General features: G+C 46.8%; 1 protein-coding gene across 2 annotated transcripts; it reads right to left on the bottom strand.

Moving 5' to 3' along the window:
- Positions 1-6,260: 6,260 nt before the first annotated feature.
- GPR3 (G protein-coupled receptor 3) lies at positions 6,261-10,348 on the bottom strand. Of its 2 annotated transcripts, none has more exons than XM_081018090.1 (2): positions 9,969-10,348; positions 6,261-8,608 (listed from the first exon to the last, which is right to left on the bottom strand). In XM_081018090.1, the coding sequence occupies exon 2, from the start codon at positions 8,590-8,592 to the stop codon at positions 7,603-7,605; it is 990 nt and encodes a 329-aa protein (XP_080874216.1). In that variant the 5' UTR covers positions 8,593-8,608; positions 9,969-10,348; the 3' UTR covers positions 6,261-7,602. The 2 variants fall into 2 exon arrangements, with proteins under 2 accessions (XP_080874216.1, XP_080874217.1); XM_081018091.1 differs by lacking the exon at positions 9,969-10,348 and adding an exon at positions 9,861-9,956.
- Between the last annotated feature and the right edge of the window lie 13,758 nt (positions 10,349-24,106).

Here is a 24,106-nt window from a genome sequence, read left to right as displayed (position 1 = left end):
CTTCCCCTTTCCATTGGTGCATATGGGAAAGTCGACCAATCATCTATCAAACACTTCAGATGTGGGCAAATGAAATATGCCCGTCCACCTCTCTCCACTTCCTGAACTGCCTCGCTGATATTAGCAGGCAGAAGTACTGCCAGAAAGCTGACATGGAGAAGAAGGTACTGTAGACTCAGTGCTGGAAGGCACCTCAAAGGTCATCTGTTATGACCTCCTGCCCAATGCAGGAAATCCACTACTGTGGGGTTGCCATATGTCCTCTTTTTCCAGGGCATGCCTTCTTTTCCATGAGTAGAGTTGCCATAGCGATCCATAGTTAAAAGTTGTTGTTGTTGTTGTTGTTGTTGTTGTTGTTTAGTCGTTTAGTCGTTTAGTCGTGTCCGACTCTTCATGACCTCATGGACCAGAGCACGCCAGGCACCCCTGTGTTCCTCTGCCTCCTGCAGTTTGGTCAAACTCATGCTGGTAGCTTCATAGTTAAAAGTAGAAGTTGGCAAATCCAAAACCAGCATGATCAAGTATTCCAAAAGGACTGGAGTAAACTTATACGATATTTGAAAGATTATTGTAAGCAATTAACATCACTAGCAGGGTTGTCTGAAGACTTGTAATGAGAAATTCTCTACCTTTCTATTTAAATTTTGAGTTATTTTGTAATGTGTGTAATTAGAATTGGAAAATGTATAAAAATGCAATAATAAAAAGGTTAATTTTGAAAGCCATGAGGCAGGAGGGGAGGAAGTTGCCAGGCTCTAAAAAGCCAGGGACATAAAGTGGAGTGTTATGATGTGAACGTATATTATCTATCTATCTATCAATCTATCTATCTATATGCGCAAATGTGTCCTCTTTTTTGCTCTTCAAAATATGGCAACCCTACACTAGTGCAGGTATAGTTTGGAGAGCAATATAAAATATAAGATAGGGGTCACCTGGATTACTAGCAGTACATGTGAAAAGGAGAAGTGATTTAGGAGAGGGTTGCACATGCCTAAGTCAGATGTGGTTGTTTACAAGGTGACTTGAGGTGGATGAGTGACTCCCCAAAGTCCCAAGTCACTCTGCAGACTTGGATTTGTAAAGCTACTTCTGCATATATATATATTTTAAAAGTAAAACCTAGCTGACTAGAGAAGAGCCCTTCAAAGAGAGGGCACCCTGAAAAAGAGGACTGTCCTCTGTAAAGTAGGACACATGGCCACCCTACAGATGGCTTGCATTGCATGGGTTGGGAAGACTGCCAGCCTCCTTCTCCAGTACCCTTGATAGCACCAGAAACCCTCCATCCAAGGTAGCTGCCTACTTTCGCACCATACTCAGGGTGAGATAACTCCCCTGGGTGACAGCTGAGTAGCATCAGCAATGCAGATACACCCCCCCCCCCGGTTCATTAATGTTCATATGGTACCAATATTAAGGGAGGGGCACTATCATGGTGGTGCACAATAAAATTACGCTCATAGAGCAAGTGCAAAAGTAATACTCATGAAACAAACACAAAATATATCACAAACCATCATACTTCAAAGAGAAAATCAGGGTGGGAGCTGGGAAGTGTTGAGAGATTTAGGGAGGAGGGTTTGCTGAGAAAGAGGCAGAATTGTTGCTCTTGACCTGTGCGAAAGCATTGGTGTGCATGGAGCTCTTAGGGCAAGGAACTTTGCAAAGCATCAGACTGTGAGCAAAGTATGAACCAGATCAGACCCAAGGCACCCTGTTCTTCCCATTCTCATCCTAGTCCAGAGTCCCCTTCTCACCCTGGCCAACCAGATGCCTATGGGAAGCCCAAGAATGTGACATCAGAGCAATAGCATCCTCATCACCTGTGATTCCCAGCAGCTGGTCTTCAAAGGTCTGCTTCTGGAGGTAATATAGCCATTGTGATTAGTAGCCACGATGGGCCCAAGTCCCTTGATTTCAAAAGGCTTAGGGACAAACCACATTTCCTTGGGGTGGAGGGTGGGATATCATGCTGTTAGGCTCCTTCTGTTTTAATTAAAAAGAAAAGTAAGTTGGCTACATGAAGAAAGCCTCCTCTACAGGAAATTAATGTGATTGCCGTCTTTTCCGTAGGAAAGTACTGTTTCTTCTGCAGAGGTGTTTGGTTTCTAATCTCTCTCTGAACAGTTTGCTCCGATCTGAAGGTCTGGAGCCTATTCTGCGTGGAGCAGCTGCCTTAAAAGAACAGGAAGGACCGAACTTTCACAGCATGGTTACAGGATGAGGTCAGCGCTTCGTCCCTCTCCTTGCAGGAAGGGCGATGTTTTCAGTAATCCCTCCTCCTCCTCCTTTGGATGATGCCCTGCGTTCCTAGTTGGTTTCTTTTTCGTAGGGTTGCCATATTCCCAAAAGTGAGAATCTGTTGATTCCCAAATATTTATCCCAAATATATTTAAGTTCTGGGGCTTGTTTTCAATTCTTAAAGCATTTTTTCCCCTTTAAAAATTGCCCTACTTGCCATACCTCCGGGTTTCCCTGGACATTTTGCCGATTCAGCGAAAATCCTCCCAGATGCCTTTTTAACAGTCTGATTCCCGGATGTGAATATGTGATATGGCAGTCCTATTTTAAGGGTGTTTTGGATATCCATGATGAGATACAAAATCAAATGCTGTTGTTAATTTTAATAATTTTCAATATTTTAAATATGCTGCTGACTCTGCATTATTACAGTTACAGATAGGTAGCCGTGTTGGTCTGCCATAGTCAAAATAGTCTGGGTTTATTGCAGGCTCTGGTGCCAGTGTCCGTGTTAAGTCTGGTTGTAGTATTATTGTGGATAATACTACAACCAGACTTAACACGGACACTGGCACCAGAGCCTGCAATAAACCCAGATGCCAACTTTGCTGCCACATACACCCGGACAACGCCATTACTGGCCCCAACAACATCACACATACCATCTCGGGACTATTCAATTGCTCATCATCTAACATTGTGTATGGCATCAAATGCCAACAGTGTCCTTCAGCTCTCTATATTGGACAAACAGGCCAAACCTTATGCCAAAGAATAAATGGACATAAATCTGACATCAAGAATCACAAAACAGAGAAACCAGTAGGAGAACACTTCAATCTCCCAGGACATTCTATACAAGATCTCAAAGTAGCTGTTTTACTACAAAGGAATTTCAGAAATAGACTGGAAAGAGAAGCTGCTGAATTGCAACTCATTACCAAACTTAAAACCATGGAGAGACCTGGTTTGAACAAAGACATTGGATTCTTATCCCATTATACATGACTAAGCCATTTCTCACCTTCTCACCCCTTGCCTTTTCCTGTAAGACCCATTACAGTCGTTAAGAGTCGTCAGCAGGCTCATCTCAGCTATCTGCCAATCTCCCATTCCCACCACCCTTCTGAGTAATACCCCTCCCCACCTTCTCACTATATAGAAGGATCTGGCAACTTCTGTTTCAGTGTATCTGAAGAAGTGTGCTTGCACACGAAAGCTCATACCAAGAACTAACTTAGTTGGTCTTAAAGGTGCTACTGGAAGGATTTTTCTTATTCTGCATTATTAGATTGCATGCCGAGATTAGTGTCACGAACTGGCAGGACTACAGGGAAAAGGAAGAGGAGGAGGATCCCAGCCAGGGGTTTAGCCAGGACTGGGACACACCGGGGCAAGCTGGGGGTGGGGAAGGAGATGTTAGTATAGGAAGTACTCACAGGGTGCCAGAGGAGGACGGGAGGATGGGGGTTGGTGCACAGAAATCAAAGCAGCAGGACCCATCATCAGAGCCAGAGGGACCCCTGTCTCTCCAAACACAGCAAGCTCTGAGGCATAAGGAGCAACAGGCAGCGTGCTCCAGAAGGCTGAGACAGGCAAGGGCCCACAGCCCAGCTCCTTAACTGCCCAGGTGGGGCTCATTAGCTCTGGGAAGAAAGGTGTGATTCCTCAGATGGAGCAGGCTCAGAACAGGTGAGGGTCATCTGCCTCGTCAAGCCCAGATGCTGCAATCAGCATGCAAAGGGAAGCAGAGCTGAGGTGCTGTGTCTGCTCAACTGCCCATGTTGATGGACCTTGGATATTCCTGGACCTCCATGGGACTGTACTTTGGGCTTGACGCTGCACTGCATCCTAACTTCAGACTTGCATTGACACTGGACCTCGTTTCCTGACCTTCGGCCTTTCAACTTTGGATCTTGGATTGTGGACGCTGATTTTGAACTTGGCCTTAGCACACTGTCTGGCTGCCAGGTAGGCCTGGGGGCTCAGGACAATTAGTAACTGAGTATAATCAGGTGGTTTCCTGGGACCGCATATATTCTGTGATTAGGTGTCAGGCTAGACAGATTCCTAGGCTCCGTTGCAGTGGAATGGGGGTGAGGGGAAGAGTCAATGTATTTCATCTCTCTCCATTGAATCAGATAGCAGTATTTAACTTATGCCCCCTCCTTGCCAGAGCAATGTTATACTGACACAGGAGCTGGTCTGAAATGTCACTCTAGAAGTAACTCTTTGTGTCCAAAGACATCAGAGTCTTACAGCATTGTGGACTAGAGCCCGTCTTCATCAGATGTAAGATAATATCTGTCTGCAAATTTCTTCTCTTGAGAACGTTTAACCTGCTCTTCAGCCGAAAAGGCTCCCAGACCAACTTACCGACATTTGATTAAAACAAGACAGGATTTTAATCTAAAAGATGCAACACAAAAGGGGATGGGGAGGGAAGGGGGGGGACGGGACACAAATTCTTTAAGTTAAATAGTAGCTCTTATAATGGTCAGCTGCTATGGAAACAGTTCAGGGGCAGGAAGGGCCCAGTGGAGCTGTTATTTTGATGGAGCTGCTTCTCATCGCATGAGGCTGATGAATTTCCAAATCATCATACAGCTAAATCTGGTGCCATTGATGTCAATGACCTCTAAAGGGTTGAGTCTGTACCAAAGGGCCACATGTGTTAGCTTGGCTTACTAGCCAAGCATTATTTGTGATCACCACCAATTTGCTTCCTCATATCTTCCGGCATGCACAGGTGACTTGGGAGAGAGGCAGGGCCTTCTCTCATCTGGATGGGGTTGGGCGAAAGTAAGAAGCAGAAGGATTCTCTCCTACTGCTCAGATGGGACTCCTGTAATTTCTTACCTCCTCAAAAATTGCTGTGGAAATAAGACCTCTAGGGTGGTGGTAGGTCAAGTGTTCAGCTCACCAGTGGGTTGGGGGCACTTGGCTCTGATGTGCTGATTTGTGGATTGCTGGTCTATCAGAGTATGATCCAGTAGATCTGTTCAGGCTTTCAGGTGCAGTGGAAGACTCTTCCTTGTTTTTGCTGCAATACACTAACATGGCTAGAAGTTCCCAGGAAATGGTGGGCAATTTGGCTTTGCTCTGCTGGTTTTCCCACTCGGGACCAATGAAGAACAATCGGTCAAAGAGTGCCCCAACGCTATGCTCCCCTTTGCAGAGTGCTGCAGCTAGGTCTGGCCAGAGCCACAAACTCTAGGGCCCCCCAACCTGCAAGTGACAGCACGGAGAGCAGCAAATGATCTGCAAACAGGCCCTGGATCAGCACTTGAGCCAGCTTGGGCCTGTGCTGGGGCTGATCTTGTGGATCTTGGGCCTGTGCTTTTGGATCTTGTGGGGATCTTTGCAAGCCAGAGGGACTGTTGTGGGCACCACACCACAACAAAGCACACCCCACTACCTGTTCTGTTAGCTCTAGTGGGATGTTAGTTTGAAGCCTTCAGTGGGAACAAGGGTATGGAGGGACCCTGGGGGCCTCTGGGGGTGGTGCATGTGTGCCCGTGGGCACCACGTTGTCAACCCCAGATACTACTTGGGGAAGAGAAGGGCCATGTTAGTTGTGTGCTTCACAGCTTGAAGTAACACACACTGCTGTTTTTTAAAAGGGACCTTCTTCGTGGCCCATAAGACCATGAAATGAAGATCTGAAATTAACAACATGCCCCACTGTCTTTGCATGTAATACCTACATTCTCAGTGACAAGAATAGCTCTGTGCAGGAGGGTCGTGGCAATACTTTGCTGGTATTTGCTGTGACTCAACTCCCAGAGTTTCATATCCAAAATGAGTTTTTGCTGTCAAGGTGTTTTCAACCTGAAATGACTAAGTAGGCTGCTGTTTGAGGGTGCAAGGCAGGGGGCAGCAACAGGTTTAGGGGTGAGAACACGCAGCATCGGCACAGGAGCCCTTTCAGTCTCTGCAGCTGGCCCTGGAGCAACCTCTGCCACCTGCAAAACAACAAGCACAACCCCCCCCCAAAAAAGCAGCAGGCAGCCACGTGTATCACAAAATTATCTTTATTTCTCTGATGGCTGTAAACAAAAGTGTACAGTACTTCTCAACTCATACAGAGCCTTTTCTATAAGCTGCTCTGCAACACAGTAGTAAAAACATCAGATTTCCAAAAGTGCCTTGTTACATTAATTTCCTTGCCAGGATTTGTGCAAATTCAGAGGAGCAGGGGAGGAAATACAGTATATAGATCAGCTTGCCCCAGCCCCTTCCTGGATGTTACTCGACATAAACCCCCCAGATGGCCAATGCTTGGGACAATGGGAGCTTTTGCTGAACAACATCTGGAGGGCACCAGGTTGAGAAAGGTTGATTTATAGACTATGTGATCCATGGTTTTCAATGTTGGCTGTTCTGTTTCCCCGTAGTCAGAAATGCCCCCCCCTTTCTCCTGTGCATGACAGTTTCTAGTGCAATGACTGTGATCCTTAAATCACTTATTTTAGAGTATTACCTCTGAGGTTCATGACAGCACGATCCTAGGCATGCCTACTTAGATGTAAGTCCCACTGAGTTCTGTGGGACTTGCTCCCTGGTAAATGTGTCTAGGATTGTAGCCTTAGCAACATATTAATCTCTTTCAACTCACATTGTTTATAGCTAATAGTTATACATTCCATTTGTTAATACTGGCTTTGCTAGACATGCAAAATAATCCTCCTCTGTCCCTGTTCCCCCACCTTCGTATTTTTATGTGCATTAAAACAGAACGAACACCAGAGGGCAGCAAAATACAGAACAGGGGGAAATCTATTTTGTTTCTAAAAGCTGGAAAATAGAAATAAATAATGTGTACATTTATTTTAGAAGCTGGCGAATTTCAGGTCTCTCTCTTCTTCCATCAGTTAGGTGGGGTGGGAGAAATAAAAGATGGAGTAGGGGATACAATGGAATTTGTTTAAATGTAGAAAAATATTTTCTGAAGATCTGAGGTAATTAAGGCTGTAGGAACTCAAAAAGCAAGGTCAAAAGGTCTTGAGGTTTCTTCCCATTTAAGAAAATAATGCATTACAAAGATCTCAAACAAACAACTGACATCAGATTTTGGACATGTAACTAACACACAGACACACACACACACACACACACGCAAACACACACCAATCTGTCCGAAACACGTTTGTGTTTTGTTTTTTAATGTATGGATTAAAAAAATAAATGATATATATTTCTCTCTTCTTTCCCTAAGTGAAAAATAAATAAAAAGATAAAACGGCAAGTTCACTCACATAAGGGAAAGGACATTAGGAAGGGGAGAAATGAAGGAGGGGGAAAGGATTTTTGCGAATTAGTCTTTGAGCAGCGCAGGATCCTTGGGAGTGGGATGACTCAGACGTCACTGGGAGATCTGGACCGGAAAGGCATGGTGGAAGAAATGCAGCCGCAGCAGATAGTCCACAACACTTTTTGGATTTCTTGGTTCCTGAAGGCATAGATCACAGGGTTGATCATGGAATTGTAGGTAGCCGGGAGTATTGTCATATAGGTGTAGAGAGCTGGGTACGTGTAATCTCCGAGGAGGCAGTAAATGGCAAAGGGGAGCCAACAGGAAGCAAAAGTCCCCAGGATGACAGCCAAGGTGGAGATGCCTTTCCTGGTGGTGACGTAGTGCGAAGTGGCCAAGAAGTGTCTCTGGAGGGCAATCTGCTGTGCGTGCCTGCAGACGATCTTGCAGATCTGCACGTAGAGCTGCAACATCATGGCGAAGACCATGAAGAAGGAGATGGAGAGGATGATGAGGTTGTTCTTGGTCAGGGGTTTGACGATGCTGCAGGTGGAGTCGTCCTTCAGGCAGTTCCAGCCCATGACGGGCAGCAGTCCGAAGCAGATGGAGACCCCCCAGGTGATGATGAGCATGATGTATGTCCGGGTCACCGTCCTTTCCGAATAGTAGGTCAGCGCATTGTAGAGGGACAGGTACCGGTCTATGGTGATGGCCAGGAGGCTGCCCACGCTGGCCGTGAAGGAGCACACCAAGAGGCCCACCGTGATGAGGTTCACCACCTGGGACTGGATGCAGTAAACAAAGGCAAAGTGGAAGATGAGGCCCAAGCCGGCTAGCAGGTCTGCGGTGGCTAAGCTCCCGATCAGGAGGAACATCGGAGTCCGGAAGGCAGGGGTGTAGAAAATGATGGCCACCACAATGGCATTCTCGCAGGAGATGATGGTCCCGGAAACACAAAGCACCACGTCCCAAGGATTCAAGGGAAGAGGAGGAGGAGCTTCGGAGAGATACAGGGAATTGCTGCTGCCATTGCTGGGCAGGAACCAGCCGGGCTGCTGGTCTTCAGTGGCATTGAGGCGCACCTCCTCTTTCATGCTGTCCTCTGATGACCTGCAGTGGCACAAAAACACCCACTTAGCATCCTCTGAGACATGATGGAAATCGGCAGACGTTTGTAAGTGTCTGGGGACCGTGTGTGTGTGTGTGTGTGTGTGTGTGTGTGTTAATGGAGGTGGGTGGGGGTTTTAGAACCAACTCCAGCCTTTATGGTGCTAGGAATCAAGGCAGAGGCAAACAGGCTACCTTTCAGTGCTGAAGTTTGCTGCTGGTGGTAGGAGTGCCCATCAAAATGCCACCCCTGTTGCACGTGATGGCTGCATGCTTCTTATCTATGGTCTGTGGATGGGATATTTCTGGCAAGGGCCTGTCATTGTTTGCCATCGTTCTTCCCCCCCACTCCTCCTTTCTTTTTTCTCAAATAAAGCCATCAAGATAAAGGATAGTAAACAAAATGCCACTATTGTTTCTGTTCAACGTACGCTTCCCCGGATTACATCATCACTGCGTACCTGGCAATAATCTTCCTTCCTTCCTTCACCGCCTCCCTTGCCCAAAACACACACAGACTGAGCTCTCTCAAATAACCGACTTTCCCCAAAGTTTACGCAAGACTCTATAATGGAAAACTGTAAGAAGACAATGATGCCTTACAGTGCAGCTCATAGGCTGATTACAGTCTTTTGGCACCAAAAGCATCACCGGTAGATTTGTAAGGTCTGGCAGCAGCCTGCTCATCTCAGCCTTTGCCACAGAGCTGACATTGTTATTACATATGCCAAAGACCAGGCACCGGGGTTTTGCTCCCTTTTCTTCTTTGCTTGTCTGTTGTACTAACCCCCAACGCTTGAGTCTATTTGGTCATCATGCCATGTCGTGCCTAGTAAAATTCAGGCTGTTTATCTATTAGAAATTATTTTCCCCAAATTCATACTGCAGAGCTACATTCTGGTTTGCTTCCTGGAGACAGGGCTAGAGTGGGGAATGCTATATGTGGGTGAGAAAGTGAGACAGAGGTTTGGATGCTTCTAAACCCCTTCCTCTCTTTTGCCCTGGGACTAAGAATGCATGCAAGCCATACCCCTTACAGAACTACAATTCCCAGCACCCTTAACAAACTACAGTTCCCAGGAGTATTTTGGGGTGTCCTTTAAATGTATGCCATGTCTGCAACCCTGTCCATGTCTACTCAGAAGTCAGTCTCATTTAGTTCACTGAGGCTTCCTCCCAGGTAAAAGCATACAGGATTGCAGCTCTGAGGCTTAATTTTTAAATGGATTTCTTTTGCGGGGGGAGGGGGTCTCACCTTTTGCATTGGGAAAGGGGCTTTGATGCAGAGAAGCTGGTCTGTCCTGAGCATGTCAAATACTGCGGAAAAGAGGAGGGCGGCGATGGTGGCGGCGGCGGCACTTACCTCGGGTGATGTTCCAGAACAGGAGGCTGCACATTCAATCGGGATGGAGGGGAGGGGGGTCCGCTGCCTTGCGCGTCCGATTGGGTGGCTGCAGGACAAGGAATCCGCCTCTCTCAATGCAGATGCCCTCGGTCCTCCTATACCAGGAGGGCTGCGGACTGCAGGCTCCGTTGCAGCTGCAATCCGAAGAGCAGCGAGGCTGGCTGGCAGGCAGACTGGCAAGGAGAAGCGCGGAGTTATACTTGAACAAGCCCCCTTTTTGAGGGTGACTCACACTTCAGGCTTTGGGGCTGGGGCGGCTCCTCACTTCGCATGTCTTTCTCCCGGGTGACGTCAATGGGCGACGGGAGCCAATCACCTGGCTGCAGAGGATAGGGGCGCGCGCGCGCCTTGTGGCATAGTAAAGCTGGAGAATTCCATTCATAAAAAAGGGAATGTATGCAAAATAACAATAATAATAATAGACAGCACCGCTGGGGCTCTTGATGCGTAACCAGCAGGTGCCTTCCCCCCCCTCCTCCTCCTCCTTCCGCCCACCCTGCCCTTCCAAAGTCCTCTGCGGAAAAGGAATTGTGAAGGGAGGAGGAGGAGGAGGGGAGGAAGAGGCTCCCCAGTCCCAGGATTCCCCGACGGGGAGCAGCACTGTGGTCCAAGCAGGGCCGGATTTCAGTCTTTCAGATATCAGCAGTACCCTCTGCTGGCTCAAAATTCGGCACCTCCCACCTCTCGCCATGTCTTCTGTTCAAATCACTACGTCATAGTTGTGGCACCCGCTAGGCTGGGTGCCCAGTGCTGTGGACCAGTCATGCTGCCCTAAATCCGCCTCTGGTCCAAGGACATAATGGAGGGAAGAGCTGGTGGTGTGGCTGGTTTATGATGCGCCAGGTTGGGTCTCTATGAGGACATGAATGGGACAAAACATTTTGAGCCTCAGGTCCGACGCGCCCATGAGGCAAGGTGAGGCAAGCGCCTCAGGCAGCAGAATCCACCAGGGCAGCCAATCCAGTCTCCAAGAAATGCATTGCCACAGTGACGGCAACAGTTGTGGCATACTCCTTGGAGGCCAGATCTGCTGTCCTCTTGGCAGCCCCCCTCTTGGCGAATAGGAGGTGCTGCCTCTCTTCTCCCACCCTTGTTCCGGATGTAGATCAGTATATGTCCCTAAACCTCATGCCCAAGCAAATGTGGAAGTCAGATCATGGAGATTCCCTCTCCTTTTATCTCTCACCGAGGGCATAATGATTCATCTGCCACACTGAGCGTTGTCCCTCAAGTTGAGAGCATGGACATCTCTCCATGGGATGGTTTTACTGATCAAAGCTTTACCTCAATTTACGTTGTACTTAGATGCTGGATTTCTGCCTGTGCGCCTTGTCTGAAGTCTTTGGGTATAGTTCTGCATGAGCCTGTGTGACAGGGGTAGGGAAATTGTGGCTTAAACTTAAATCAGTCCCAGCCAGCAAGGCCTCTTAGGTTAGGTGGGAGTTGTAGTCCAACCACCTCTGGAGGGCCACCTCTGCTCTGTTGTGGGACATCATGCCTGAGTTGATTTTAAAAGGTTTTCTGACCAAATCTGGCCTTCTGAATGAGCCTTAAGCAAGAACATAAGAGAAGCCTGCTACATTAGGCCAATGGCCCATCTAATCCTGCGCTGGAGGAGGGCTGCAGCTCAGTGGCAGAGCATCTGTCTTGCATGCTGAAAGTCCCAGGTTCCGTCTTCAGCATCTCCAGGTAGGGCTGGGAGAGGCTCCCTGCGTAAAACCCCGGAGAACCAATGCTTGTCAGTGTAGACAGTACTGAGCTGGAGGAGCTTCATAGATGTTCTTCATCCTGTTTTCACAGTTGCCAACCAGCTACCTGTGGGAAACCCTTCATATCTGTGGTCATCTTATTCATCAGTCTTCATAGACTCTAAATTGGACGGGGCAAACTCATTTTATTCCAGCACCGTTCATCCATTTGGAGGTCCATTTTTAAATAGCAGCAGCAAGGGCTTTGACTAATTTAGAATCAAGGCACTCTGGCTGATAACAGTGTTTTGCAGAGCTGCAATCACTGCCTGATTGTCAATCCCGGTCTCCAGGTAATTTGCTACAGAGTTGTATTCCCCTTCATTAGCTGCATTACATCATTGTGCGGCTAAAGGGAAACGTGCTTGGATCTACATTTTCAGCCTCTCTCTCTCGGGCTACTAAAGACAGTGAAATGGGATGGTGAAAAGCCTGTTGGAAATCCAAAACTCATTGCTCTGGGGAAACCTTCCTTAATCTGGTGTCCTCCAAATGCTTTGAACTACAACTCCCATAATTCCTGACCATCAGCCATGCAAGCTGGGGCTGATGGGAGCTGGAGTCCAAAACAGTTCAGGAAGCTGCGATGTGATTACTGACAGGAGTGAAACCTTGCCAGCATATTACACCTCTGCTCAGTGATCTGAATTGGCTGCTGCTGGGTGAAATCCAAGGCTTCTCTATTACTATATAGAGCCCTTAACAGTTTGGGACCTGTTCCCTTGAAGAATTGCTTTACCCCATATATGCCCACTTTGATTGGCAGAAGTGGCTCTTTCACACTTGCAAGTATGGCAGCACATACACCATGTAACTCCCAGCCTATTGATAGAAGGCAGGCATCTTTGCTGTACAGTTTTCGGCACCTCCTAAAAACTTTTTTGTTTACATGTGCTTGCCCAGGTAAACTTAAATAACAAGTCTTGCTCGGGTATGTAAATCTGACATGTATGTTAACACTCCCCCCCCCCCCGCCCCTTGCATAAACCTTATAGGAAGCTCAGAGGGGTTTACAGAGGCCTTCCTTGTGATCATGCCTCAAGGATCAGATCTGTCTGCTTCCTACTCTGCTGGCCAGTTGCCCATCTCCCCTTCTTGGGCAAGGTTCTTGGGCGGATGGTCACAGAACCAGATCCAGGTGCTCTTGGAGGAAACTGATTTTCTAGATCCATTTCAATCAGGGTTTAGGCCCAGTTCTGGCACAGAAACTGCTTTGGTCACCATGTATGATGACTTATTTTGGGAGAGAGAGACAGGGGAAATGTGTCCCTGTTAATTCTCCTCAAGCTCTCAGTGGCTTTCCGTACCATCAACCATGGTATCCTTCTGGAGTTGGGGATGGGTGGCCCCACTTTGTGGTGGTTCTGGTCCTACATGGATGGTCATCTCCAGGGGGTGATGCTTGGGGAGTGCCTTTCATCCCCATGGAGTCCTCAGGGTTCAATTTTATCCCCTATAATCTATAACATCTACGGTATATGAAACTGCTGAGTGGGGTTATCCAGAGTTTTGGAGTGCACTGTCAGCAATATGCTGATGACACACAGTTCCACTTCTCTTTTACATCTACAAGTGAGGCAGTGGAAGTGTTGGACCATTGTTTTGCCTTGGTAATGGACTGGATGAGAGACAACAATCTGAAACTCAATTCATTTTTTTAAAAAAATAATCTTTATTAATTCTCAACCATTTAAACACAACAAAACAGAAAAACAAAAAACAAAAAGAGAAAAGAGAAAAAAAAGAAAAAACAGAAAAACATAAAACTAACAAAGCATGACACAAACCATTTCAAATACAGAACAATTTCAATGTCTTATCTTTCATTCCCTTATTTCCTCAACCTCCTCACACCTCCCTTTCTGTTTTCTACTTCTATTAATTATTTCAGCAATTCCTTTCCATCTTCCTCTGTTTTCTATCCTATAATTATCTTGACATATTCTAGCCTTATTTTCCCTTTAATACACTATTAATCTATTTATACTTGATTCCTTATAGCATTTCTACTAAAGCCATATAGCTTCATTCCAACATTTTTCAAACATTCATTATTTTGACAGTATTTCTATAAATAATCTTAAACTTTTCCCAGTCTTCTTCCACCAGCTCTTCTCCCTGGTCTCGGATTTCTGCCAGTCGTTTCCGCCAATTCCATATAGTCCATCAACTTCATCTGCCATTCTTCCCGAATGGATAAATCTTGTGTCTTCCATTACTTCACAATGAGTATTCTTGCTGCTATCCCATGTTCACAGGCTTCTCCCGCCTGTGATTTTAACGGGTCTCCGCCTTCGCCGTGGCGGCCAGACCCAGATTTCCACGGAGCAGATTCCTCCCGGTCAGAGGAATTCTGCCATTACCGGAGGCGCCTCCCCCGGAAGTCCAATCTGAAGCTCAATTCAGTTAAGACTGAGGCGCTGTTAGTGGGTGGTTCCTTAGACTGCATGGATGGCAGGTTGCCTGTTCTTGTTGGGGTTACACTCCATCTGAAGGAGCAGATATGTGGCTTGAGGGTACTCTTGGATCCTCTGCTGTCGCTTGAGGCTCAAGTGGCCTCAGTGGTGTGGAATGTCTTCCATCAGCTGTGGCTGGTGACCCAGCTGCCCTTATTTGGACAGAGGTAGCCTAACTTCTGTTTTCTAAGCTCTGGTAACCCCTGGGTTAGATTACTAAGGTAAAGGTAAAGGACCCATGACAGTTAAGTCCAGTCGCAAACAACTCTGGGGTTGCGGCGTTCATCTCACTTTACTGGCCAAGGGAGCCAACATTTGTCTGCAGACAGTTTTTCTGGGTCATGTGGCCAGCATGACTAAGCCGCTTCTGGCGAAAGCAGAGCAGCGCACGGAAACACTGTTTACCTTCCTGCCAGAGTGGTACCTATTTTTCTACTTGATGTGCTTTTGAACTGCTAAGTTGGCAGGAGCTGGGACCAAACAATGGGAGCTCACCCCATCGTGGGGATTTGAATCGCCAACCTTCCGAGGCAGTTCGGAAACTTCAGCTGGTGCAGAATTCGGCAGCCAGGCTGCTCACTAGGACAAGACAATTTTAGCATATTCCACTGAACCTGCCTTACTTTGCCATGTGATAAGGCTGCCTCTGGGGTCTGAGGCCCAGAAAGATCTGGGAGGGACCATTTCTTGGTGGTACATGCTTTGCATGCAGAATGGTCTCTGGTTCAGTCCCTCCCATCTCCATTTAAAGGAACAGGTAGCAGTAGTGGGAAATAACTCTGCCTGAAACCCTGAAGATTTGTTGCCAGTCTACTTGATGAGGTATGAGACTGTTGCCAGTCTACTTGATGAGGTATGAGGAATGTTTGGCTCTCTATGACATCCCTGAATGACAATATCCATCAGTCCCAGCAAGCATGGCCAATAGCCAGGGATGGTAGGAGTTGTAGTTCAGCAACATCTGAAAGGCCTGAATTAGAAAATACTGAGCTAGATTGAAAGGCCTGAATTATAAAATACTGAGCTAGATTGAGAAATTGATTGACATGTTATTTGGAACTTCTTAGCTTAACCATATAATTTACTTTCATGGCCTTTTAAGATACCCACTCCAGGATAGACTACCAGAGTCAATCTGACCTTAGGATAGACTTCCTTTCTATGTCACATAAATCATTGGTGTGCGCCAATTCCTCTCACTACAGACATCTCAAGCAGAGTGGAAGCTCGTGCTTCAGTGTGAATGGGGTGGACAATCATCAGTTTAAAATAACTCCTTTTCAGAACTTTTCCTGGGGGTGGAGGTGGGGAATATCTTTCAAAATAGAACATCCTAATCGAGAGTATGATGCATCATCTGTATCCATCTTTTTATTTTATATTTTTAACCAGTGACTCTACCGCTGAAGCGAATGAAATGCAATATATCTCCCTTTTCTTCAGCTGGTGCTTCTGCCAGCAGAATATCAAACAGCACCAGTTATATAATAGCCCACTGCACGCCATACATGTGTAATTAGATCCCACCAGAGAAAGCAGGCAGGCAGTGGAAGGAACACCCTTTGAAGTATTTCGGGATGATGATCTTGAGTGCTCCCGTATGCATAATAGATTTTTAATTTTTTTTGGCCTTGAAATAAAACAAGGGGTTGGTCACTTGATCCTGTTGTAGGTGTCGCCTATGGGTCTGTTTGCAAGGCTAACAACAAACCGCCCTAGGATCTTGATCACTGCTGAAGATTCAAGTTGCTCTGTAAGGGCTACAGAGCAGGGAGCTGTCTGTGGTGCTGAATATCCATTCTTTGACCCAGCAACTCTGAATGAAAGGCATTGCTAGCTCCAGGGCTCACCTTACCATCAAGCAAAATGAAGCCGTTGCTTAAGCTGGCAGATTTCAGAGCGGGAGGCTTCTCTTCCTGCCCCATATTCATCTCTCCCCAGCTTTAAATACTATGCAGTCACAACCGATTTTTCCTTTTTTTTTTTAAGCTTCTCGTTATCTCTTGGCTATTCAGCCCCTTGGCTTCCTAGGGAGAGTGAATTTGGATATCATTGGGGGTTTTCCCCCTGAATTATGTATGGGAAACTTGAAAGCTCCAGAACAGACCTGGGGATAAATGTGCCCCCCTCGTCTTCTCTTTCTGGCCCCCAGGACTCCTTTTGGGTGCTTTTTACATGGCTGGAATATGCCCTTGAAATCAGATCCTGCTTCCTGCTTGCCGGATGGAGGATAGGGAGGGGTGTGGGAGTGTGGAAAAAGCTATCCTACTGTTATGAAGGTAAAATCCACATTTGTTGCTCTGCCGGCTTTTTTGACCCTGCCCACCACTGGCATGTGACCCTCTGGCTGAAAAGGATTCTCTACATGGGTGTAGTCAAGTGGGGGCACCCCCCCCCCCATCAAGTAAAACAATAGAAATACTTAACTGGCCAATCATGTCGGTTCTGCCCCCAAACAAAACTCCTGCCTTCCCCAACCAAGTCCTGCTCCCCTAACAAAAATCCTGGCTACGCCCATGATTCCCTACCCCTAATCTCCAAACCAATCACAGTGCCAAGGCAATTTATTCCCTGAAATTTGTACCTGAAAAACAGCCTGAGTGATTTGGAAAATAGAGTAGGGAATCCCTACCCCTAATCTCCAAACCAATCACAGTGCCAAGGCAATTTATTCCCTGAAATTTGTACCTGAAAAACAGCCTGAGTGATTTGGAAAATAGAGTAGGGAATCTCTTTTTGGAGAGGGGGAACTAGAAATGAGGTGAAGTCAAGAGAGCTTTAGAGAGGAAGTTACAGAGTGGGGCAGTGGAAATCAAGTTGGGAATCTGGACCAGCCTTTACAGCAGCTGATTTAGCCCTGCAGTGTTTTGCTGGAAGTGCATAAGAGAGAAAGATGAGGGAAAAGTGCAAGATTTACAGGGCAACTGTCATTGCTTAGGAGTTTTAACATACACGCTGCTCTTACTTGTTCTTCCCTCGCTGTTCCTGCTAGCAGTGACCAGTTCACATATTTTCACATTCTAATATGGCGTGTTGGGAGTGAAGCACACTGAACCACATTTTATTTCCAAAATTTGGGAAATGCTGTCTCTTTAACCCCATTAAAGTCTAGGAGCACATTTTGAGGAATGTCATCTGCCAATGGCTCTCAACATGATACTGAATTTTTATTTATTTAAAATATTTGTAGCCTGCCTTTCAGGATAAAGCCCTCCCAAGGTGCCTTTGAACACATACATTAATAATAGAAAATGCTAATGCGTCAGGAACATAAGGATCTGCCTTATGGTGAGTCAGAACACTGGTCCATCTAGCTGTGCACTTTATACACTGGCTGGAAGTGGCTTTTCCAGGTTGTCAAATGGGGGTCTTCCCAGCTATACCTGGAGATGCTGGGGATTGAGCCTGGAACCTTCTGCATGCAAAATGGATATTCTACCACTGACTGAAGAGCCTTCTTCCCCTCTGGTCTCCCTCCACCTCACTGTTGCCTTCTCTGTTCTCTTGTTTCATATAACTGTAGAGTTGGAAGGGACCACAAGGGTCATCTAGTCCAACCCCTGCAATGCAGGAATATTTTGCACAACATGGTACTCAAACCCACAACCTTGAGATGAAGAATTTCGTGCTCTGCCTACTGAGCTATCCCAGGCAAAGGCTGCCATAGAGGGAAAGAGTGGAGGACAGAAGTTGTAGAAGATGCAGTTCTCAATTTTTCACAAAAAGGAAATTAAGAAGGTGAGTGATGCTGCAGGGATTCACTTCATCAGTCACCGTGCACTTCTGATCCCCCCCCCTTTTAATTTTCTTTAAAGCAACAATGCCAGAAAAGCAGCAAAAGCAGCCTTTTCTGATACAAGGTGAGTTGAGGATACAGGGTGAAGCCAGGTCAAAACAATAAAAGGAAACACAGCAAAAGAAATCAAGGAAGGAACCAAGGAAGGATGGTTGGAAGGGGCCTCTGAAGGTTAATAAATGAAAGCATTGCCTCATCGATTCCTCCAGATAAAGGCTGTGCACACATCACCAGCCTAAAATTGAGCAAGGTCATGGGTCCATGTCCTCCCACCCCTCTGCATTTCAAATTACACTTGCACATTAATCATTCATTCATTCATTGGATGTATAGGCCACCTTTCTGCCAAGGCACTAAAGGCGGTTTACAATCTTAAAAGACTAAAATAAATGCATTATATAAAGTGAAGAGTGACTGAGGAGTCTCTCATGGCTTTCTTTGAAAAAAGGTCAATGGAAGCTAACCACGACATCACACTGACTCTCAATAATGAAAGAAAACAGCTTGCAGGAGCTTATGGGAATGGGAGTCCAAAACAGCTGGAGGGCGCAAGGCTGGGCCAGAATCATGTGCTCATGTATAACATGCTCTGGGCCCCAGATATGGCAAGGGGGCTGAAGTAATCCAACACACACTGGTGATTTGGACCCAGATCTTCCTGGTCTGAGTCCAGCATTGGTATTTGCTAAACTGCGTCACGCTAGCTCTCATGCTGGTACACAGGGCAACACTATGTAACTGTCAGTCCGACACCCTCAATGGGAAGCCGAGCAGCTCTCCTCCAGACTGATTTGTATGGTGATGCTGCTGCACGCTCACTCTCTCTCTCTCTCTCTCTCTCTCTCTCTCTCTCTCTCTCTCACACACACACACACACACACACACACACACACATTATAAAAGAACAGAGAGTGCTCTGGTTCAGGGTGTCCTTGACCCTCTTTGTGCATTGTCATGGTGCTATTGAGCTCAAGTCACAATACGCTCTTTGCACAGACTTGGCTGAGTGTCTGGAATCTACGCAGCCTATACGAAGCAGGCAAGAACAGCAGTGCCTTGTAGGGAACCAGTGGAGAGAGCTGGCTCTGCAAACATCATCTCATTAATCTGCATGAAGCTGAAGCAAAGCCTTTTGGTGACGGCTGCATCTCTGACCGTCCCGCCATCACCAGGGCTGTCATGTGTGTGTGTGTGCTTTGATACAAATCACAAATTATGGGGAAAGGGCAGGGAGGTGCTTGTTAACTGCTAGATCTTCAGCAGGTGTTTCTGCACCAATGCTGCAAGCATGGAGGCAGAGCATAGCCATTACGGCTAGTAGCAGTCGATACCCTTGGCCTCCATGATCTTTTGAAGCCAGTGTTGTTGAACTTCATCTCCTGTTGCCCCTGACCATTGGCCATGCTGGCTATGGCTGATGAGAGCAGGCTCCGACAGCATATGGAGGGCACCATGTTGGCTACCGCTGCAATTGTTCAAACAGGCAGTAACTAGAGCATGGATCCTTGTGGCCTCATCCAGGAACAGTCATAACTGGAAACAGGCAAGCCGCACCACAGAAGTCTCTTGGGCTGCCTCTGACAAGGTGGACTGTAGATCAGCCTTTACCAACCTGGTGCTGCTCATGCAAAACAGAAAAGTACAGGTAAATGTGCTTCATCTGCATAATATATTCAGTTGCAAAAGTGGGGCTTTACCCATTGTTTCAAGCCTTTGCAGGATGACATATTCTATTCCTATGCAGGAAACAGTTGCCCGTCTCTATAACTCTCAACCTACCACCAAGCCAGATTAATTAAAGACTCTTGAGCGAAGAGAATCCGGTGCTTTATTTTCCCCCTTTACATCTCTTAACAAGTGTTTTGCTTCTTAAAATAGTAATGCCAACTTGCACCTGTAATTAAGTTGCTTCCCTTTTTGAACCAGGCAGCTGATACTAATTGCTAAAACTTTCCAGGTGTGCATGTTTCTTCCTTTCCATTTTCTTTCTCATGAGGGGTGCCCTGTATTCAACAACATCAGAGCTTAATGGGGAAACCTCTGCTAATATTATGTGGGATGCTTGTCTGAGAGAGACTTACAGAAGGCCACACGGAGAGCTTTATGGCTGAGAGAGGATTTGAACCCTGGTCTCCCTAATCCAAATGCAACACTCTGCCAACCACATTGTTCTTGATTTTAAAAATTGTTTTATTGTTGACTGTCCTTGCTGTGGTTAATTGCCTTGGGTGCTTTGTGTCAGAAGGTGGGTATAAACTGAAATCTATCAATCACACCAGATATCATAGAATAAAGAAAACTGTAAATTGGATCATCCCTTTAATAGCTATAAATCAGGGACAGGGAACCTGTGACCTTCCAAATGTTGTTGGATTCCAGCTTTGATCAGCCTTCAGGCATAGGCAACCTCGCCCTCCAGATGTTTTGGGACTACAGTTCCCATCATCCCTGACCACTGGTCCTGTTAGCTAGGGATCATGGGAGTTGTAGTCCCAAAACATCTGGAAGGCCAAGGTTGCCTATGCCTGCTCTTATCCCATGCCTAGCAAGCATGGGTTTGAGTGGTTTTCCACTTGCCTCACTCCTGTCCCAGGGAAAACCCACTCTTTAGTGCTGAATTGGAGCAAACGTCAATCCAGAGAAAACCCAAATTGCCATTTGCTCCTATTGAGCACTATAGAGTAATTTTCCCTGGAGAAAAGCAGAAGGACAAGAGGAAATGTGAATGAGCCCTCTGTCAGCATGGCCTGTGGTTGGGGATGATGGAAATTGTAGTCTAGCAAAGTCATAGGCTCTCCATCCCTGATCTTCAGCAGGAATCCCTGACACCGCAATAAGACTGGGCTCCCTTCTTTGCATGTGGAAGGGAGATAGGGTTGTTGGTGCCAAGCTGTGCGTCTCACGTGAAATGTACACCAGGGATCAGCAGCAGCATTTAGTACATGATGCTTTAGCTGTGCAGAAACATCCTTAACCAGCACAATGCAATGCTGGAGAAGGATTGACAGCAGGAACTGGATTAAGATCGTGTGGGTGTACATGCGGCATTGCACTGGCCTTGGCTTCCCTCATTTTGATTGCACCCCTCTCCAAATGAATGAGTTTCTCCCACCCACATTACTCCACACATCCGCTCGCCAGCAGCAGAGCAGAGCAGAGGCTGCTTGCAGCTTGTTAGTGCTGCTGGGGAAATCTGGCTTGGACCTAATGGCCTGTGAGTGGATGTCTGGGGGGAGAAAGCAACAGGCTGTATATGCGAGGAGCACAAATGCATGCACAGAGGCAAGTCTAAGAGAGTGCCTAAATGCTCAGGGAAGCACTCAGGGCTTATGACAGTGGGGCTGATGTGCCATTTTATGAATCAACATGTGTAGGCTGTACTGAATTGGTGACTCAGCGCACTGCAGATACATTCGCTTCACTTCTCTTTCTCCTCCCCCCCCCCCCAATGTTCTTGAGAGCACAATAGCTTTTGGACACCGTCAATTCCTGGTACTTTTGGTTCATTACCTGTCTTAACCTTTCCTGGATGCATTTCGGCATATTTCCCTCCCTCAGAAGAAGTGAGGAAGGCAGGAAGGCACTGAAGTTGATGTTTTTGATAGTCAGTGAGAATTCTTTCCCTCCTCCATAACCTCAGATGTGTCATTTAAGATACAAGGTGAGAGCTGAATTTTCTCCTGGGGGGGGGCAGTTGCTTATGCTACAGAATTGCCTGCTTTATTTCAAGGTAGGCTCCCTGTATGATACCAGGATGATTCCTAAGGTGGTCAAGGAAATATCCTTATGTAAGAATCATTCATGCGATACAGACTGTTTTGGACTGTGTTGCTTCAGGCAGCAAGCAGGTGCACCTGTGTGTGCCATGCTTTTGAATTCTCCCCATGGGGTGGTAGGGAGCCCTTCCTATGCAGAAAATGCTAGCCTGTCAGGATGAAAGCCAGACTATGAAATCCCTGACATGCTGGTTTCCTTTGTTCTGGGAATTTTCCTCTGCTTCCCAAGGAAGCATGTTCTACCTTCTCCTGCAGATGTTGTACCATCCAGCCCATGGAAATCAGTACCATATAATTTTGAGGCACCTGCAGCTTGATTCTTAGATGACATGTTGACCAAGTGCAGCAAGGCAAAGTTCAGTTTCCATTTAGGCAAAGTAAAGTGCTAGTTCCCAGGATGGCAAAAAAGCAAAGCTCAAGTTATAGGTAGCACACTGGATAGAGCTTCGTATGTTGCTCAGTCTCGCAATTCATACAAGCCGGCTCGAATCGTGCTTCCGCCACATAGAAACTCAAGGAGATCTTCAGCTTAGTCTGTTAGGAGCAGCTTCTTCCAGTCACAGGGGCCTTGCTGGATTGCAACAGCTTTTGGCTCCGACAACATGGGGGAGACTGTGCCACCCCTCACCCACATGTGCAAAACCTGGCTTTCCATGAATCATTGCTAATAGCACCCCCTTTTTTCTCCGCAGCCCAGTTCTGGTGACACAGTCCTGATTACAGTCACAGTCTGGTAATCATACCTCAGCAGCAGTGTTCAGTGTTGCTCTTTGTCAGGTATGAGTAACCTGTGCCTCTTCTGGGCTGCAGCTCCCATCACCCCTGACCATTGGCCATGCTGGATGGATGGGCTAATAGCAAGTGGAGTCCAGCATCATTTGCAGGGTCACAAGTTTCCCATCCCTGAAATATAATGTGAAGGTGCTGGAAATTTTAGATGGGGTGTTCCTAGTCGCCCAACCTCAAAGGCAGAAGGAATAACTATTTAATCATGGAATAGTCAATGCCGTGCCTACCATGCATTGCTGGGGTATAACTCTCATTTCCCCTAACTGTTGGCCTTGCTGACTGGGCCAAGGATGGGAGTCATAGTTCAACAACATCTGGAAGGCACCACACAAGCTGCTAGCCATGATGGCTATGCTCTGCCTCCATGGTCAGAGGCAGTAATGCTTCTGAATGCCAGCTGCTGGGAACCACAGGAAGGGAGAGGGCTCTTGGGCTCAACTCCTGCCTGTGTGCTTCCCCACAGGCACCTGGTTGGCCACTGTGAGAGCAGGATGCTGGACTAGATGGGCCACTGGCCTGATCCAGCAGAGTTCTTCTTAGGTTCTTAGTCCTGATTTAACCAGTTGACATCTGGGGTGTAGATAATATGCCCCTCTCTGCAGTAACAAACTGATGCTAAAATGTTCAGTGTAGTGAGCCAGTGTGGTGTAGTGGTTAAGAGCAGTAGATTCGTAATCTGGTGAACCAGGTTCGCTTCTCCTCTCCTCCACATGCAGCTGCTGGGTGACCTTGGGCTAGTCACACTTTTCTGAAGTCTCTCAGTCTCACTCACCTCACAGAGTGTTTGTTGTGGGGGAGGAAGGGAAAGGAGAATGTTAGCTGCTTTGAGACTCCTTTGGGTAGTGATAAAGCGGGATATCAAATCCAAACTCCTCCTCCTCCTTCTCCTCCTTCTCCTCCTCCTCTTCTTCTTCTTCTTCTTCTTCAAGTAAACATAACTTTGAGGGAGCCTATGTGACCCCTGGAATAATTCAAGGGGAACAGGACTGTTAACTGCAATTTGATTTGATGACTACTACTACTACGTCTCAGTGTCCCATTGCACCAGAAGCAGTTGAGTCCTGCTGGCCACATGAGCCGGAAAGCTGTCTGTGAACAAACGCCGGCTCCCTCAGCCTGAAAGTGAGATGAGCGCCACACCCCATAGTCACCTTTGGCTGGACTTAACTGTTCAGGGGTCCTTTGCCTTTGCCTTTACTACTACTAATAATAAAATAGAACCTCCATGTATGGAAGCAGTATACCTCTAAATGCCAGATTGCAGGGACAGAGTAGGAGAAGACCACCATCTTCATCACACCCTGTTTGAGAGTACCCATAGGCATCAAGTTGGCTGCTTTTGGAATAGAGATTCATCTAGCTGGGCTTTTAAGTCTCAGCCAGCCAGCCAGCCAGCCAGCCAGCCAATAAATCCTACGTGCTTAATTAAACTGCTGTGTGGGCTACTGAGAAGGATGGGCAGGCTGATAACCTCTCAGCCCTACTGCCTTCACTGTGGGCTCTTTGTTTTTCACCTGTGCATCTTCCCCTT

This window comes from Podarcis pityusensis (assembly GCF_964106645.2).
Source record: "Podarcis pityusensis genome assembly, chromosome: 8".
Classification (NCBI taxonomy): Eukaryota; Metazoa; Chordata; class Lepidosauria; order Squamata; family Lacertidae; genus Podarcis; species Podarcis pityusensis.
The sequence above is the reverse complement of the archived record's forward strand: the minus strand, read 5'-3'. Positions and strand labels throughout refer to the sequence as shown.